Source organism: Lepus europaeus, chromosome 3 (assembly GCF_033115175.1).
Source record: "Lepus europaeus isolate LE1 chromosome 3, mLepTim1.pri, whole genome shotgun sequence".
Classification (NCBI taxonomy): Eukaryota; Metazoa; Chordata; class Mammalia; order Lagomorpha; family Leporidae; genus Lepus; species Lepus europaeus.
This window is the reverse complement of record NC_084829.1, coordinates 122,204,177-122,224,952: the sequence shown is the minus strand read 5'-3', so window position 1 is coordinate 122,224,952 and position 20,776 is coordinate 122,204,177. Positions and strand designations below refer to the sequence as shown.

Sequence of the window (20,776 nt, the reverse complement as noted above, 5' to 3'; positions counted from 1 at the left end):
TTCATATGATGTATATTACCAGTGCCTAGTGCAGTGGTTGATACAGTGTCCCAAAAATGACATATATGTAATCATGAAATAAGTAAGCAAAATTATAAATTTAAAGTAATAAATGTGTACAGCTGATTCTTCATGTGCATACAGACACAAGCCAGAAATTCTTCCTTATGCCTCCTTTCTTTCACTCAAATCAGCTTGGCTAGCCCACACTGATTTGGAGAAATGCTTAAGAAAGGTTTTTGAGACCTAGGATAAGTAAAATACTAGGAATGTTCATTTTTCAAAATTATTTCAGATCTCAAATATATAATACTTGATGATATCTCATTGCAATGCTTAACTGCCTTAAATTACTCCCAAAGGTTTCTCATGACATCAAATAGGAGTCAGCCCTCATCTCTTCCCAGTCGTAAAAATGCAGTCTCCAATTTATGGAAATAAAGTTCATTTCTCTTTCTAAACTGGCTTAGTTTGAATCACTCTGTCCCTAGCCTGGTCAATTTGCTCCTGTTTCTGAGGTCACCGATTCCCAGGATATCTATTCTAGACCAAAGTCTAGCCCTTGATATTTAGCTTCCTATGGAAAAAAAAAAGAAATATAATTTGAATACAAGTTTCTTTCAAAGACAGATAACTGTTAAGCCCTTGCCAATCACATTATCTGAAACATAAATTGCTGTTGGAAATAGAGACCAATTTTTTTTTTTAATCAGGTAGGAGGAAGGCAATGCAATCACATGGTGTTAAAGAACTGTTCTACTTACCTGTACCATGTTCATTTAGAAAATATGCATTAATTCTGTCTCCCATGCTTTAGAAGTTAGGCCAGTAGAAACTGATTTATTGTTGTCTGAGAGACCTGAAGAACAGGATGCAATTCCTGGAACAGCTAAACCCCTTGTCACTCAATATATGGTTTATAAACATGCAGCATTGGCATAAACATGCTAGAAAAGCAAAATCTCAGATTTATTACAGACTTGCAAAAGTAGAACCATTATTTTAACTGAGATACCCAGATGATCCACAAGAATAATAAAGTTTGCAAAACAGAAGCCCAAGTTATTTTGACTGGGTGGCCTTGATGTACTGGGTCTCTCACACTGTCATGTTAGAGAGAAACATACCTGACAACCTGTACTGTCTCTGATCATGCTCAGCTCACAGCAGCAAGTACTTCATCACAAAATGAAAATACTTAAGTCCCAAGAATTTAAATATCTATTTAATACTTCAGAAGATTGAGTAAAATGAAATATTGGGAAAAAATAATATAAAATAAAAAAACAAAATGGTTGGCCGGCGCCATGGCTTAACTGGCTAATCCTCCGCCTTGTGGCACTGGCACACCGGGTTCTAGTCCCGGTCGGGGCACCGGATTCTCATGATGAGAGCCTAGAGTGGTTACTGGCGCCATAAACTAGAGTGTCAATTTGTTGGGTCAACAACAGGAGCCACTGTGTACTTGCTCCTCATGTGGCATCTCTGTCCTTAATGTGCTGTGCATTTTGATTTAATGCTATAACTAGTACTCAAACAGTATGTTTCACTTTGTGTTTCTATGTGGGTGCAAACTGTTGCAATCTTTATACTAAATTGATCTTCTGTATATAAAGAGAATTGAAAATGAATCTTGATGTGAATGGAAGGGGAGAGGGAGTGGGAGAGGGGAGGGTTGCGGGTGGGAGGGAAGTTTTGGGAGGGGGAAGCTATTGTAATCCATAAGCTGTACACTGGAAATTTATATTCATTAAATAAAAGTTAAAAAAAAAAAAGTCCATGGGAATGCATGCCGAACTGTACAGCTCCTCCTTCTCTTACTCACTCTTATTTTATAATGGGAACTTTTTAAATTGAATTTATATACCCATGATTAATTCTATGTTAAGTAAAGAGTTCAACCAATGATATTTAGTAGAAAAATAATGATAAAAAATAAAACAATAAACTGTTCCTCAGCAGTCAAGACAAGGGCTGTTCAAGTCATTGCTTCTCACAGGGTCAATTTCACTTCTACAGTTTCCTTTTAGGTGCTCTGTTAGTTGTCACAGATCAGGGAGAACATGTGGTATTTGTCCCTTTGGGACTGGCTTATTTCACTAAGTATGATGTTCTCCAGATTCATCCATTTTGTTGCAAATGACCGGATTTTATTGATTTCTAGCTTCCAAAAACCTATTAATTATTCTGATTGTCCCTGATTTCTGGCTTAATATATTAGACAAATTTTAAATGATTTCTTATAATTTAATGACAATGTTGGACTTCAATACTTAATACTAATAATGTACAAGCATAGCATCATTTTTCTCTAACTTTCCTTTTTGCATTTTAAAATACGACTTTTAACATGAACATACTTCAGTTATCTGTGATAAAAAATGGTTTATCTCTATGATTGCACACTGATGAATATCTAGAAATAAAAGAAAATACAGTTTTTTCTAGAATGCATTATGATCTATGTGATGTTAAAAAAAAAAAAAACTGGATTACTAACTGAACATTTCACTTTTGTCCTGGTATTTTGTTTTAACTTAATGCTGGGTTTGTTCTGAGAGCTTCCTGACTATGGTGGTAGTAAGGGACATGCTATCATCTCCTTGTTTTTCTCTTCCCATCCATCAGGAGGCCAGTGCTTTCATCTCTTCCACATTCAATTCTTAGTCTTTTATTTACCTAAAAAAGTTACTGATAAGAAATTAAAGTCCTGTTTCAGCAATTTAGATGTTTATTTAAGATAAAGCTATCACAAAAACTTTGAAGATTAATGATAGGTAGCTGGAAGGATTTGAAATTTCCTTTCTGCCTCTGTAATCATGTCGCATAGATCAGTTTATAAATATTACAGTAAGTTTATATTATAAGCTAACTTTATCTGAGAGTGGTACTGCTGCTTTTGAAGAAATATGCTTGGTTGAGGAGTTTCCAAAACAAGAACGTCCAAGAATAATTAGAGGAGAAGATTGAAGTCAAGGACTAAATATATTTAGTTAGTCAAAAAGCTCTGAATTTGATCACAAAGAGGTTCTACTGTTCACTCATCTAAAATATCTGTGAAACCTTATATATAAATAAGAGCTTATATTTTAGTTGTTCAGGACACATTGCTTATAAGTAAAAAGAGATTGAACATAATTTGAAACCATTAGTGACTTTACCTTCACTGAACATGCCAAAAATGTTGATGATGCCAGTATTTTTATATCAACCAAGTTTTGTTCTTATGCTGCAAGTTACAACCATTTATAACCTATTTACATTGGCATTCAGTCTCTCTAAGCAAGAATGTAAAATCTAAAATATTTTCTTGATTTTATTCATCTTTCTTATTCTGCTAATAATCCTTGTTTGTCCTGTAATGATTAACCATTTCGTATTTGATTTCCTATTCCAATTATTAACTCTTTTTGAACTTAGAATTTGCTGAAATGTATGGCTTATGAAGCATTAAGCAAGCTGTATGCATAAATTTTGGTGCACATATAGCTACTACATCTGAATTAAATAATATCACTGTTTGAAAACTGCAGGGGTTTTCAAAATTCAGGACAAATAATTCATATTGTCTCTTATTATTTAATTATGGGATTCCATCCACAATAGTTTTGAATAAGTCATCTGTTTGTATCTCCCATTTTCATTACCTTTAGAGAAAAATCATTATATTAACATTGAATTTTGCCCCAATTTGTCATCTGTTTTGCAATCCCTTCAAGTCCAATCATATCAAAAGAATATGCAGGATTAATAACAAGACACAGGGAGCTCTTTGTTTCTCAGAAATGATAGCCTCATTACAGCAGAAATGTTTACATATCACAATAATTATATATAAAGAGACATCAAGAAAAATATATCCCCCAAAATTTAAAAGTTTGGATAAATGAGTAAAAGGAAAATATATTGTTTGAATGGTTTATTCTTTTTCTGTAGATTTATACCTTCTACAATCTTTTATGTGGGAGAAAATTACATGAGTGGTTAGAAAAATCACTTCACAAACAACACCTGATAAATAATAGTAAATGTCTAAGTGGATTTTTCATTACATCCTTCAGAAAAATGAGCACATAAACAAAAAGAACAAATAAAACTAAACGTTATCTTTGCACATGAGCTAACTTCACATGTAAAATAAAAGAAAATGACAAAGTGTCAAACTATGTGCAAGTTAAGAAACAAATATCAGAGAGTAGTGGAGGCAATTTAACAACCATATCGGGGAATAGAGTTAGGATAGTGCTGTGAAGACAAGCAAAATAGGACAGAGGACCATAATACAAATCGATCAATCTCAGAAATAGAAATTCTCATTCTAACAGCTGACCTTCTGTTATCATTTGGATGTTGAAAGCAGTGACTAGACTGTAAGTAAGACATTCAAGAATTCTAGGAGTATCTATGAACATAATTGAATAGTTGAGAAAGATATATAAGATATTTTTAGTTTCTTAAGTTCATATCAACTATAGCTGTGATATTTATTGGAAATGAAGAAAAAAAAACCTGGTGTTAAATTGGAAATTGCATAGAAAATTAATCAATTTTTAAAAAAATATTATGTAGGATCTCTGTCTTTAATGTGCTGTACACTGTTATTTAATGCTATAACTAGTACTCCAACAAGATTTTTTTCACTTTGTGTTGCTATATGGGGGCAAACTGTTGAAATCTTTACCTAATATACACTAAACTGATCTTCTGCATATAAAGAGAATTGAAAATGAATCTTGATGTGAATGGAAGGGGAGAGGGAGCGGGAAAGGGGAGGGTTGTGGATGGGAGGGAAGTTATGGGAGGGGAGCCATTGTAACCCATAAGCTGTACTTTGGAAATTTATATTCATTAAATAAAAGTTTAATAAATGAAAAAAATAGAATTCAATAGATAAAAAAAATGTGATGGAAAGCCTTAACAGCAGGTTTGTCAAGACAGAAGAAAGCATATCTGAACTAGAAGACAAATCTTTGAAAATCTTACAGTCAGACCAGAAAAAAAGATAAGAGAAGAGAAGAGAAGAGAAAGAGAAAGAGGAAGAGGAAGAGGAAGAGGAAGAGGAAGAGGAAGAAGAAGAAGAAGAAGAAGAAGAAGAAGAAGAAGAAGAAGAGAAAAAAGAAAGGAAGAAAGAAAGAAAGAAAAGGGAAGGGAAGGGAAGGGAAGGGAAGGGAAGGGAAGGGAAGGGAAGGGAAGGGAAGGGAAGGGAAGGGAAGGGAAGGGAAGGGAGAGAAAGGAAATTTTAAAAGGACCCATCATAAGAGTCTTGGGAGTTCCTGAAGGTGTGGAAAGAGAGAATGGACTGGAGGGCCTACTTAGTGAAATGATTACAGAAAACTTCTCCAATTGGAGAAACTTTTCCAATTGGAGAAAGAAATGGATGTCTAAGTAGAGAAAGCATGTAGAACTCTTAATGAACATAACCAGAAGAGATCTTTATCATGACACATTGTAGTCAAGCTTCCCACATTAAAACATAAAGAAAATATTCTGAAATGTGCATGAGAGAAATGCCAGATTCTTTTCAGAGTATCTCCCATTAGACTCACAGCTAACTTCTAATTAGAAACAATACAGGTGGCCTGCGCCATGGCTCAACAGGCTAATGCTCCGCCTAGCAGCGCCTGCACACCGGATTCTATCCCGGTTGCCCCTCTTCCAGGCCAGCTCTCTGCTATGGCCCGGGAGTGCAGTGGAGGATGACCCAAGTGCTTGGGCCCTGCGCCCCATGGGAGACCAGGAGAAGGACCTGGCTCCTGCCTTTGGATCAGCACGGTGCGCTGGCCACAGCGCTCCGGCCGCGGCGGCCATTGGAGGGTGAACCAACGGCAAAGGAAGACCTTTCTCTCTGTCTCTCTCTCTCTCTCTCACTGTCCACTCTGCCTGTCAAAAAAAAAAAAAAAGAAAAAGAAAGAGAGAAAGAAAGAAACAATACAGGCTAGAAGGGAAAGACAAGATATAGGCCAAGTCTTAAAAAAAAAAAAAAAAAAAAAAAAAAAAAACCTGCCAAACCATAATACTGTACCCTATAAAGCTTTCCTTTGTGAATGAAGGTGAAATAAAAACCTTCCATAACCAACAGAAATTGGAAAAATTTGTCACCACATACAGCCTTCTTCTACACCTTCTTCTCCTTTTCCTTCTTCCTCTTCTTGCCATACATCTCTTTTCCTCTGGAAGTAAGGTGAAATCACTGACTGCATATAAAGAGGGATTGTGGTCTCTGTTGGAAGCTAGACAATAAAGAATTAAATTCTTGTCTCAGAAAGTAGATAATGAATTTAACTAGAAGTAATTATAATTTCAGTACCAATAACTGTTTTATTTTTGTTTATATATTTAAACTGGCAATGGTGGATTTGATGTGTGCATTCTTTCTAATCCCAGTCAGCTGTTCTGGTGCTGGTATGAAGGCAGGAGAGAACTAGATAAAACTAGGCTTGACGTTTTGATAGATGAGTGTCATAGAAAAAGGAATGAGTGGACAGTAGATGAAATATTCTGGTGATCACCATTATAAGATGTATGCTTCATGAGGCCGTGGACAACCTGGTCTGTTCACTACAGGGAAGTTTCTGAGGCACATCAAGCAATCTATACATATTTGTTGGATGACTGGTGAATGGGATCTAAGAGAATTCAACTGAGGGGAAATGATGATAAAAGTGTGGTGATAGACCGTTGGAAAATGGTAACTGGAATACCTGTGAGGAATGCATGGGAATGAAAGGTTGTTAAAGCAAGCACTATAGTTAGATAGTTGGAAATCCCAGTAACAATTTGAGGGATAGATGCTGAAAATCATAAGTATGGGTATAGCATGGCAGTTAGCTATAATGATCATGAGAGAAGAAAACTGAAATGGGATGCCAGTGTATATGTCATATATATATATATATATTTATATTTATATATACACACACTCATGCAATTATTCAGCATATGTATGTAGATATATAATGTTTGGAATTATTTCTATTATTCAACATATCAAGAATTATGATAAAATAAAAATATAGTGACACAGAGCTCAAATTTTTAATTCACAAGAAGATGTATCAAAGAGATGGGGGAGAAGTGGTAGCAGATTATGTCTCCTGGTGGACTCTACTTTAATGTAGATGAGACTTTTGATGGAGCAAGGAAAATTAAGCAAGACACTTACTCTACTCCAAGGAAATGAGATACTAACAATGTGAGTGGGGAAAATTACTTACTGGTAGGCTGCTGGACAGTCAATTTTGTAAGTGGATAAGAATTGGATGAATCTCAGGTAAAGATTAGGAAGAAAAGAGTGTCAAGATGTATGGTATTACTTGAATGGATAAAGAGAATTCTAAAGGTATACAAACCATGTGTGGAGACCAGTGAGAGGGAGCAGATAAGAAAAGGTAAATAAAATTAAGAGCTACAAAAACAATCAAATACGTTGGATTAAACTTAACCAAGGACGTTAGTGATCTCTACGATGAAAATTACAAAACCTTAAAGGAAGAAATAGAAGAGGATACCAAATGTAGGAAAAATCTTCCTGTGGATTGGAAGAATCAATATCACAAAAAAGTCCATTGTCCCAAAAGCAATTTATACATTCAATGCATTACCAATCAAGATACTGAAGACATTCTGATCAGATCTGGAAAAAATGATGCTGAAATTCATATGGAGACAAAGGAGACCTCGAATAGCCAAAGCAGGCTTGTACAACAAAAACAAAGCCAGAGGCATCACAAAACCAGATTTCAGGACATACTACAGGGCAGTTGTTATCAAAACAGCATGGTACTGGTACAGAAACAAATGGATAGACCAATGGAATAGAATAGAAACACTAGAAATCAATCCAAACATCTACAGCCAACTTATATTTGATCAAGGATCCAAAACCAATCCCTGGAGTAAGGACAGTCTATTCAATAAATGGTGCTGGGAAAACTGGATTTCCACGTGCAGAATCATGAAACAAGACCCCTATCTTTCACCTTACACAAAAATCCACTCAACATGGATTAAAGACTTAAATCTATGACCTGAAACCATCAAATTATTGGAGAGCATTGGAGAAACCCTGCAAGATATAGGCACAGGCAAAAGATTTCTTGGAAAAGACCCCAGAAGCACAGGCAGTCAAAGCCAAAATTAACAATTGAGATTGCATCAAATTGAGAAGTTTCTGTACTTCAAAAGATATAGTCAGGAAAGTGAAGAGGCAGCCGAGAGAATGGGAAAAAATATTTGCAAACTATGCAACAGATAAAGGGTTGATATCCAGAATCTACAAAGAAATCAAGAAACTCCACAACGTCAAAACAAACAACCCACTTAAGAGATGGGCCAAGGACCTCAACAGACATTTTTCAAAAGAGGAAATCCAAATGACCAACAGGCACATGAAAAAATGTTCAAGATCACTAGCAATCAGGGAAATGCAAATCAAAACCACAATGAAGTTTCACTTCACCCTGATTAGAATGGCTCACATTCAGAAATCTACCAACAATAGATGCTGGAGAGGATGTGGGGAAAAAGGGACACTAACCCACTGTTGGTGGGAATGCAAACTGGTTAAGCCACTATGGAAGTCAGTCTGGAGATTCCTCAGAAACCTGAACATAACCCTACCATACAACCCAGCCATACCACTTCTTGGAATTTATCCAAAGGAAATTAAATTGGCAAACAAAAAAGCTGTCTGCACATTAATGTTTACTGCAGCTCAATTCACAATAGCTAAGACCTGAAACCAACCCAAATGCCCATCAACAGAAGACTGGATAAAGAAATTATGGGACATGTACTCTATAGAATACTATACAGCAGTCAAAAACAATGAAACCCGGTCATTTGCAGCAAGATGGAGGAACCTGGAAAACATTATGCTAAGTGAAATAAGCCAGTCCCAAAGGGACAGATATCATCTGTTCTCCCTGATCAGCGACAACTAACTGAGCACCAAAGGGGAAACCTGTTGAAGTGAATTTGACACTATGAGAAACAGTGACTTGATCAGCTCTTGTCCTGACTCTAGATGGACAATGTAATACTTTATCCATTTTAGTTTTTTTTTTGTTCTAGTACTATTGGTTGAACTCTGTAATTAACACACAATTATTGTTAGGTATTTAAATTTAACTGAAAAGTGATCCCTGTTAAATATAAGAGTGGGAATAAGAGAGGGAAGAGACATGCTCAATTGTACTTGCCCCGAATGAAAGATCTTTGTGAGTGAGATCCCAGTGGAAAGAACGGGGCCATCAAAGAAGGAGGTACCTTTCTCTGAAGGGAGGAGAGAACTTCCACTTTGACTATGACCCTATCGAAATAAGATCAAAGTTGGCGAACCCTAAAGGCTTCTATAGCCTTGGCAACTCATGACTAGAGCCTAGGGAGATTACTGACGCCATAAACTAGAGTGTCAAATTGTTAAGTCAACAACAGGAGTCACTGTGTACTTACGTCTCATGTGGGATTTGTCCTTAATGTGTTGCCCAACGTGAAGTAATGCTATAACTAGTACTGAAACAGTATTTTTACACCTTGTGTTTCTGTGTGGGTGCAAACTGATGAAATCTTTACTTAGTATATACTGAATTGATCTCCTGTATATAAAGATAATTGAAAATTAAAAAAAAAAACTTTGGTTTTAAATTTGAAATTGCATAGAAAATTAATCAATTTTTAAAAAATATCATGTAGGATCTCTGTCCTTAATGTCCTGTACATTGTGATTTAATGCTATAACTAGTACTCCAACAGTATTTTTCACTTTGTGTTTCTGTGTGGGTGCAAACTGTTGAAATCTTTACTTAATATATACTAAACTGATCTTCTGTATATAAAGAGAATTGAAAATGAATCTTGATGTGAATGGAAGGGGAGAGGAAGCAGGAAAGGGGAGGGTTGCGGATGGGAGGGAAGTTATGGGGGGGGGAAGCCATTGTAATCCATAAGCTGTACTTTGGAAATTTATATTCATTAAATAAAAGTTTTCTAAAAAAGAGAAAAAAATCTGGTGCTTAAATAGATGATCAAGTTTATGTTCAATAGGCATGTAAAATAAAACGACAATGCTCTTGATAACTCTAATTACATCCTCCTTTTTAAGATATATCATTTTTTGTCAGTCAATCCTGATAAAGCTGAGAATGCCTGGACTGATAAAGAGAGGTCTTACCAGAAACATGTAACTTTCCAATGACATTAACTGTTTACAACTGTTTACAGTTCCACTGCTGCAGTTACCTGAGAAGTGAGACTTGATGGAAGCCAAAAATTCATTAGTAGAAACACAGAGAACCAGGACTTATCGAAAATCAGCATTCTCATAAGAACTAGCTCTGTGATACTTGCTGAGTAAAAGACTTCATAAGTATCAATCTTAACGAAGGTTGTTAGGAGTTGATTGTCTTTAAATATGCCGTATCTGTGCATACTCCAGGTGAGTATTCACTTGTCCCTCCCTGAAGATGTCCATTAATCCTTTTTTTTCCACATATCCTATTGCATACACACCTCTACTATAGATTTTCACAGAATGATAAAATCACTGGAAATTTTCTGTTCATATCAATAGATCTGCAGGAGGGATCCAGAGAAGCTATCTGCGGAACCTGAGGATAACAACAATGTGTATTCTCACTCAAGAAAGAATACATTTCAGGTGAGTGTTGTGGCATAGTGGTTTAAGCTGCTACTTGGGACCCTCACATCTCATATTGAAGTGTCTGGTTTGAGTCCTAGGTACCTGGTGCTTCCAATCCAGCTTCCTGCTAATGCACTTGGGAGGCAGCATTGCCCAAGTTTGGGGGTTTCTGACACCCACATAGGAGACTTAAATGGAGTTGTTGACTCCTGGCTTCCTCTTAGCCTAGCTCTGGCTGTTGTGGACCTTTGGGGAGTGAACAAATGAATCAAAAATCTTAACCTATCTCTGTCTCACCTCTCTCTCTGTCGTTCTACATTTCAAATCAATAATTTCTTTTTAAAAAGTATACATACTATTAGCTAATTCAAAGGGTCTTTGTTTTATTAACATGTTTGAAGAACTGGAGTAATTGACTCTACGTTCATATTTACCACAGGAATTTGTTGATGAAAATCTATAGTAACATGCAGCTTAAGTCCTTACTGCCCCCAAGAAAATGACTCAGCCACAAAAGATAATGTAATGTAACAGGACATGGCCAAAGGCACTCATTAATTCTTGAAACTCATATATCTCCACACCTTAGTAACAGAAATAGATCTTACTGGATTATTTAATAATGCTCCCATCTTCTTATCTGCTATCTAAATTAGATATGTCTCCTAGATCTCCCTTTGTCCTCACATTCTGGTAAGGTATAGCATCTTCTATTTTCTGCTTTCCAAATATCTCTTACCTAGGTCCTTTTCTCCTATTTATGAAACAAAATGATTCATGCTCTGATCATATTTCATCTAGATATGAAAACTATTCCTTGACTGATCTTTCCCCTCCCTGAACTCAAGTACACGTTGCTATCAAGGTACTTCATCTGAACCTTCAGCTCTGATTTTGTCACCTGTCTTTCTGGCTCAAATGTCTTTCTGGCCCCTTACTATTTCAGAAGAAAATCTAAACTCCTTCCTCAGCCTTTCAACATTCTCTATCCTTCATCATCCGGGAGGCAGCCAATACTTGTTGGCTAAGGAGCCAGACTCTACTACTAGATTCCATGGGTTGAATCCTGTGAGGCCTCTGAAAAATATATTTTTTCTGTGCTTCAGAATTCTTATCTGGAAATAAGATTAATCATTATAATCTCTTTTCTTTTAAATTCCTACAGCATTTTATTCATAATTGCCTTTACACCTGTTTTCGATTTTTTTTTTCCATTTCTGTGCTATCTATCTTCTTGTACAAAATGAATCTGTGAAAAGGAACTGTGTCGGTTCATTTTTTTCATCTTATATTGCCATACACATAACAGACACTCAATAACCTTTTCTTGAGAGAAATAATACTGAGTCATTGTTCAAAGTGTATGTAGCAGAAAAAATTACACAAAAAAGCTCTTTTCAATGCTGCTCTTCTAACACAACAGCTACAACAAAAGGAACATTTTTGCAAATAAACTGTCTACCTTTCAAGATAATCAGTGTGCAAACTGATACTGTAATTTGATGAGTACAGTTCGGGAGCTGGCCTACACCATTCACTAGCTGTTTCACTAAGAGTAAGATGTTTAACCTCACTGTCAATATCTTCTTCTGGACATGTGGATAATGACAAAAATCATCTGATGGGAGATGTCCCTGAGATTAGGTTTTATTTTTGTTAGTACAATCAAGTTTCATACATTAGAAGGACTGCAGTTCCTCACGTTATTGAGAATACTGCAGTACATATGAGTCACTGTCAGCTAAAGACCAGGCAAATGTCAGAGCCATATGTCTGCTGTGATTTTCCTGATGGTCCAGTGGGTCAATTAAAAATGTAATGATACCACAGAATGATGCTAGATTAGTTTCAGTTCTTACTGCATAATTTGAGTGCTTGTTAAATAATGGTTTTAAATTTTGATACTAAATACAAGTAAGCATAATTATTGGTGAAATTTGAAACAAAGATTTTCTATTTATCCCTTTTAATTTTCTTGATCATTTTTTAGAATGGATTTAAGGAATCCCAGTAACAATTTCTTTCAAAAGGATTTCTGCTTGATACAATTAAATGACTAGGAAAATCTCCTCTAGGAACCATTTGCTATTGATTTTTTGTTTGCTTTACTGGCTTTTAGTTTTATCTACCTATCAATCTATCTCTGTCTATATCTATCTATCTATTTTTGCCATCTGCCTCCTTAGTGTTTTAATAGGGTTAGCAAATCAAAGAAAACTTAATACCTCTTTGGTTGTCTCCACTGAAGTCATGCAGCCCAGTCTGATTTTCTATATTCACCAGAGCAGCACAGAAGTAGTTCAGCAACTATTGTACAGTTAAAGTGGAGGTTTAACAACTATCTCAGACTTCTTATAATATAGGTTATTGTCTTCCTTTCAATGTCTAAAGTGATTTTTTCATTTTTTTTTTTTTTACATTCAGGAGGTCCATTCATCCCATGAGGATGTAGCCATTACTTCCACCTTACCAGGGTAATTTTGATTGTGTTGCCTGGTGACACACAACTGTGGGACACTAAAGCTCCCTATGCAGGAGGAAGTCTCCTTTCCTGCTGCACACAATGCTAACATCTTTGAGCACCCTCTCAGGTTCATGTTCACCTGATGTAAGGAAACAAGTTCATTTATCAATATAAAAATGGCTCAGATATACCACATATATGTATTTGTCTTGTTTTTCAAGTTATTTATCCTCTTTGCACATCCTAACTTCACTTATAACAATAGACGTAATAGTTTTTTGTTCTATAAAATGCCACTCTAAGCCAAGATATGGTTCTCCAGAGAGTAAAACACTTGCAATTTATATCTTCTGGGTACTGTGAAAAATATGAGAGTAAAATATGGTGGGAAAGAAACCAAGAAGCAGAGAAAAAAGGAAGAAGATATATATATATATATATATATATATAAGCACTCAAAATTATATAGCCATTGAGTAATTTTCAGATGGAAAAGGAAAAATTTGTTTCGATACTGTATGCATATCATTACTTTCCATGTAATAACTGCTGTTATCTCAAACTTGTTGATTACACTGAAAAAAATTAATCTGAGCAAATTGATTTTCATTACTTATACGCTGTATCCTCCTAGAATGTGAAATCCATAGGGTAGGAATGTGTTGACCATGTTCCTTGCTGCCTACCTGGTGCCTGGAATTGCCTGGAATGGAGTTCGTATTTCCTCAATATCTGATGAATCTGTGGGCAAAATGCAATTCTCCCTGCAGGATACCAGGTGAGATAGAAGTCTTGATTCCTGCATTGTTATCAGTGGCATTTACCAGAGCACTCACAGCTTTTCACGCCTTCTTTTCTGCCTTCTTAGAAGACACTTATAATCTCAGTAGAAATAGAACCACAGATAATACTGGACCTGGGCAGGAAAGAGTTCAGGTATTTGTGTTGCTATAGCCAAAGGAGCCGTTAAGTGGATTTCATGACAGCCAGCCACTTTGTAGAGCAGGAAACTTTCTCTATTACTGGTGGGACGGGAATCATCGATGTTACAAAAGGGAAAGGGAAAGCCGGGGTAATGATGACGGGAGCTTTCTGTCACAGAGATATTTAAATAGATTTTAATTTCTATAACATGAATCTTAAACATTTACATTAAAAAGTCTTCAACTATGAAGGAAAAGAATGAATCCTGCAGCTAAAGACAAGGATCCTTCACTGAGAGTTACAGGTCACACCTGTACTTCTGAGAGCAATGCAGCTCCTTCACTTAAAGGCACAGCTCTGGTTTGAAAGCGTGAAAGTCACACTTCTGGTTTGAATCCAGGGTCTGCCACTTTCTATATTACTCTAAGCAAGTTATATTGGTTTTTTTTCTTATTTCAGATCCTCTTCTATAAAAATAAAAATAATAATACTTCTTGAGGTTATTAGGGAAATACATATTTGTTCATGTAAAGGACTAGAAAGACACCAGCAAACAGTATTATGCAATAGCAGGTTAATATTATTGTATTATAATTACTGTTTATAATTACTTTTAGCACCTCTGATATATATTTAAACTTGTTTATCTTTTTTTGACCCAACATTTCACTTGTCTCTAAAATTATGTTATATAAATAAAATGGAAATTCCTCAATTATTATTTAAATCACAAAATGAAATTATGTTTTTTGGTGTGCTTGAGAAACACTGAAGTAGAACATAAACCAAATTACTGTCCCAAACTCTATTAGTAATGTGATTGGAGGGAAAAAAAATGATATCTCAAGTTCATTTAAATTGGAGATGAATAGAATTTCACAGAACACTCATCTGAGTCAGACAATTAATTTTCAAAAACACTAATCCTGGGGCCAGCATTGTGGTGTAGCAGGTAAAGCTGACATCTGTGACATTGGCATCCTATATGTGTACTGGTTCAAGAACTGGCTGTACCATTTCCTAGCCAAGTCCCTGCTAATGCACCTGGAAAAGCATTGAAAGATGGCCCAAGTGTTTGGGCCCCTGCACACACTTGAGAGACCTAGAAGTTCCTGGCTCCTGGCTTTGAATCAGCCCAGCTCCAGCCTTTGAGGCCACTGGGGAAATGAACCAGTGGATGAAAGATCTCTCTCTCTCTCTCTCTCTCACTTTCTCTCTCTCTCTCTTACCTATATCTCTTCATCTATCTCTCTTTAAATCTGCCTCTCAAATAAAAAAATTTAAAAAAATATTAATCATGTGATTTTGGGACATTAATAATTTTAACAGTAATTGTGCTTTACAATAACTTGAAAGTTTTATTTAAATGTCCTAAGAAAGAAAACAAGATTAGATTCAGAAAAAGACAACAGTCCTTGCTTAGCATGGGAAAGGGACAGCTTTGTCATACCTGCAACCTGTTGAGACTATCCCAAGGTGCTATTAGCCTCTCAAGAGAAACACCAAATGCAATTGTACTGAGAAAGAGAGAAGCACATTAACACTACTGACCCAGGGGCATTTGGGTTGTTTAGCAAATAGTTAATGTAGGGAGATCCATGAGTGCTCTAATTCTGGGAAATATAAATATGTATAAAACTTTACTTCCACAACCAGAGATGATATACTTAATTACCTATACTTTCCTTACCCAAACATATAATATAATTTGTATTGACCAAGAAGTTATCAGAAAACTCAGTCAATTTTAAGCCATGCTTCATAGGAAGCATGTTCATACGAAGCAGATACTAAACTATCATGAACCACTTATATGTTTCTCACTGGCTGTTATAGCTACTACAGGCTAAACAAAACCAACACACAAACTAAAGATCTATTTTCTTGAATACGCTAACCTGGTTTTGAATACTTATAATGACATCACTGACAAAATAAATTTTACAACATTTTCTGTGTTTCTCAGCTTCCAGGTGTCAACCTTTAATAATGTTTATATCTAACTTAGATAATCCCCAAATCAAAATTTTCAGGAAAACACTGCTTCTTCTTTTACAACACTTAACCTTACAGTTTCTCACTGAAAATTATGTTTGCATTCCTCAAGACAAAATTCCAAGTGTCACCTCATTCCTCCAACTAAGTTTTCTTTTGGGACAAGATTGCTTCCTTTGCTCTAAATACATCTTTAGATTCTACTGCTTTGGTATACAGTCTAAACATAGTTGTGAAAAGGGGGAAAAATCTGTACATCTGTAAAAATCATTACAATGTTAAAGCAGTATTCTTTAACTGCGTTTCTAGGGATTATTGCAAACATTGAAGAAGGTACATCACAAATATTGATTTCTGTAACAATATTTTTGTATAACCAGTTAGTACTTGACTTGATTGACTTTATTTATTTATTTATTTGACAGGCATAGTTAGACAGTGAGAGAGAGACAGAGAGAAAAGTCCTCTTTTTCCGTTGGTTCACCTCCCAAATGGACGCTACAGCCGGTGTGCTGCTCAGATCCAAAGCCAGGAGCCAGGTGCTTCCTCCTGGTCTCCTACATGGGTGCAGGCGCCAAAGTACTTGGGCCATCCTCCACTGCCTTCCCGGGCCACAGCAGAGAGCTGGCCTGGAAGAGGGGCAACTGGGACAGAATCCGGCACCCCGACCGGGACTAGAACCCGGGGTACCGTCACCGCAGGCAGAGTTTTAGCCTAGTGAGCCATGGCACCGGCCATGACTTGATTGACTTTAGAAACATAAAAGGTGTATCCTAATGGTAGAAAAGAACCAAGCAATACTAGAATGAGAGCAGATCATATTTTAAAAACAAAACAAAACAAAACAAAACAAAACAAAAACCAAAAAAACTCCTTTCTTAGAATCTAGTAGTTTCCAGGATAAATCACACAGTACACTCCCCTATTATACTTTTGATACACTCACATTAATACAATATAATTAGTATATAAAATGCAAAGGAAGAGAAAAGGAAAAATCACGGAAATTGACACTTTGAGATTTGATTATTGCTTATAGCTCTTGTCTATAATCTAGAAGAACAGTGGTTTTCCTAGTTACTACTTGTTGAATTCTTTATTTAGTGGAAGGTTACGCTTATGTCATAAAATAATTGAAAATCTGTCATTGTAAAAACAAATAAAATAAAAATAAGAAAAGAAGGAGGAGGGAGTGTGCAAGTGAGGGAAGAATGGAGGATAGGGTTGGAAGTATCATCACACTCTTAAAACTTTACGTATAAAATAAATGAAATTTGTACCCTTCATATAAATTTTAAAAGTCAAAAAAATTTAAAAACCAAGAAAATCTGGCCTTGGATTTATGCACTCAATCATTTTGTATAATGATTCAGAGTAATTAAATTAAGTCTAAGAAAGATTTAAAAAGGAACATCGAAGATAACTCTTGACTTAGTAATAAGAGTCAGAGCAAAAGGAGACAAAGAACACCAATAAAATTATTATATAGTCAGAGTTATCCCTTATAGAAGGGCTTGAAACCAAACATTTTCAAGTTATGGATTCATTTGGATTTCCAAATATTCAAATATTCATAATGAGATATTTTAGTAATGGGACTCACACCTAACCAAGAAATTCATTCATTGTTCAAATATACCTTAAACACTGAGATTGAATATAATTTTATACAATACGTTTACTAATTTTGTTCATGAAACAAAGTTTCATTATGCAATTGTTCATCATGTTAGTGCTCAAAAAGTTGAAGATTTTGGAGCATGTCAGTTCTTGGATTTTCAGATTATGGATGTCCAGTCTATAGCGTAGGAACTTCATGCATTTTCACCTAACTGCTAGAACTATTTTTTGTTCTGTCCTGCCAGGCTCAGGTAATAGAGCTTTTGAAGAATAATTCCAACATTTACTGCCATATCCAAATAAATTCCTTCAAATTTTATGTGAAAGGTAGTTGTGATGGTCGTTAAACCAATGGATTTGGAGAACTGAGTGCCTAGAACTAACCCATGACTCTCCCACAGACTAGTAGCTTGACCATGAGTAAGAAACTACCTCATGTATAAAGCAAGAGTAGTGGCAATTGTTCTATCAGAAAGCTTGTATAAAGATTGCCACTTTGATTTTAATATGTTGATTATGATAATGATGATGATTGATAAAAATCAGTATATGAGACCTAAAGATAATAAACTTTGATTTTTACTGTTATTTTACAGCCTAAATTTAGTAAAACACAGTGCTTCCCATGCTACATAAAGATCATGAGCCTTTCAATTTCTGATGGACAACAAAATCAATTGTAAAATATATTGCTGGGCCCAGCGCTGTGCCTGCTATGTAAAGCCATCACCTGCAGTGCCGGCATCCCAGAAACATGCATAGAACCCAGCTGCTCCAGTTCTGATTTGGCTCTCTGCTATGGCCTGGGAAAGAAGTGGAAGACGTTCCAAGTGGTTGGGCCCCTGCACTCACACGGGACACCCAGAAGAAGTTCTTGGATCCTAGCTAAGGATCAGACTAACTTCTGCCATTACAGCCATTTGGAGGGTGAACCAGCAAATGGAAGACCTCTCTAACTCTCTCTCTCTCTCTTCCTCTGCCTCTGCCTCTAACTCTGCCTTTCAAATAAATATATACATCTTTTAAAAATGCATTGCTAATCATCAATGAAACCAAAAATTTCAGCACAAAGAACAAGATCTTCAGGCCTACTGCACAGTAAACAATTATTAAATGTTCTTCGAATAATGAATAGCTCCAATTTTTAGGTAAGACATTTAATTGTGATGCATTTTTGTCATTGCACATGAATTTTTTCCTCCATTTTATAAAGATTATCTTTTTATTTATTTGAAAGGCAAAGTGAGGGAAAGCGAGAAAGAGAGGGGGCAGAGAGAGAGAGAGACACATGCATTCACACACACACACACACACACACAGATCTTCAGCCACTGGTTCACTCTTCAAATGTCTGCAAAGCCAGGGTTGGGTCAGGCTGAACCTAGGAGCTAGGGACTCTATCTATGTCCCTCACATGGGTGACAGGGGCCCTACTACTTAAGCCATCATCTGCTGCCTCCCAGGAAGTCCATGAGCAAAAAAAACTGGATCAGAAGCAGATGTAAGACTTGTTCCCAGTCAACATCCAATTTGCTTATGTGTTAAAACCATGAGGAAAAAAAAAATGTAGCAGATACAACCTTAAATCTAAAAGCAATTAGCATTGATATAGTTTTTTACTAAAATGTGTTTCCATCAGTATCATCTGGTAAATCAGTGATCAGGGAACTTATGATCATCAATGTGCATCTGATCACACTAAGGCTTAAAGTATATTTGTCAATTATCTGATAAGATTGGAGAGCCCAGTTTCAATCCATGTCTTCCTGTGCTGTTTCCTGCTTATTGAAACAACAAAGTGTCGTCTCCCTAAAGAGCAGCCTGTTATTTGTTGTTACCTATTTCATCTATCATGTCACAAGAGAGATGATCTAAATTCAGTTATTTTGTCTGCATCACCTCTACCCAGTAGGCTACATGTTATAACCAGCAGTTCTCTGGAATCCTCAGTCTAACATCACGCTTAGTCACCTTTCCCGAAGGAGACGGTTTTCTTTTCTTTTCTAAACATCGATACTGTTTTCTCTTCTATTGCTGCAACAATTGAACATCGACCAAGAGCTCGCTTCTAAAAAGTGTATTTAATAGTCTTGGCGTATTCCTCAGTGCCCGTAATAGTGACAATGAGATTTATGGGAATGTTCAGCAGATTCTGATGCTCTAAAGGTACATTTGGAATTGCATCTGAACTGCAAATAGATTAGCTGAGAATGACCAAGCATTAAAAACTCTAAAATATGAGAGTATTATTTCTCAGTGAAGGAAAGTTAAGTTTTTCAAATATCCAAATTGCCCAGACTCCCAGAAATAAAACCTCCCTCTCTTATTCCCACCCTAATATTTAATAGGGATCACTTTAGAGATAAATTTAAACACCTAAGAATAGTTGTGTATTAAGAGGTCAACCAATAATATTCAGTAGAACAAAAAACCACTAAAAGGAATAAAGTAGTAAGTTGTTCCTAAACAGTCAGCAAAAGAGCTAATCGAGTCATTGTTTATCATAGAGTCCATTTCGCTTCAACAGGTTTCCTTTTAAGTGCTCAGTTAGTTGTCATCAATCAGGGAGAACATATGATATTTGTCCCTTTGGGACTGGCTTATTTCACTCAGCATGATGTTTTCCAGATTCCTCCATTTACTGCAAATGACCAAATTTGCTTTCTTTACTACTGTATAGTATTCTATAGAGTACATATCCCATAATTTCTTTATCCAGTCTTCTGTTGATGGGCATTTAGGTTGATTCCAGGTCTTAGCTATGGTGAATTGAGCTGCAGTAAACATTAAGGTGCAGACAGCTCTTTTATTTGCCAATTTAATTTCCTTTGGGTAAATTCCAAGGAGTGGGATGACTGGGTCATGTGGTAGAGTTACATTCAGGTTTCTGAGCAATCTTTAAACTGACTTCCATAGTGGCTTTACCACTTTGTATTCCCACCAAAAGTAGGTTAGTGTCCCTTTTTTCCCCACATCCTCGCCAGCATCTGTAGTTGGTAGATTTCTATATGTAAGCCATTCTAACCAGGGTAAGGTGAAACCTCATTGTGGTTTTGATTTGCATTTCCCTGATGGCTAGTGATCCTGAAAATTTTTGCATATGTCTGTTGGCCATTTGGATTTCCTCTTCTGAA

General features: G+C 36.1%; 1 protein-coding gene across 1 annotated transcript in view; it reads left to right on the top strand.

The window, feature by feature from the left end:
• LOC133756651 (triadin-like) overlaps window positions 1-19,806 on the top strand; it is a 284,878-nt gene extending 265,072 nt beyond the window's left edge. Inside the window, exons 23-26 of the mRNA XM_062187259.1 lie at window positions 10,122-10,180; window positions 10,571-10,657; window positions 13,972-14,039; window positions 19,749-19,806. Coding sequence (XP_062043243.1) covers window positions 10,122-10,180; window positions 10,571-10,657; window positions 13,972-14,039; window positions 19,749-19,806 — 272 coding nt within the window. The remainder of the gene's footprint in view (window positions 1-10,121; window positions 10,181-10,570; window positions 10,658-13,971; window positions 14,040-19,748) is intronic.
• Window positions 19,807-20,776: the final 970 nt, after the last annotated feature.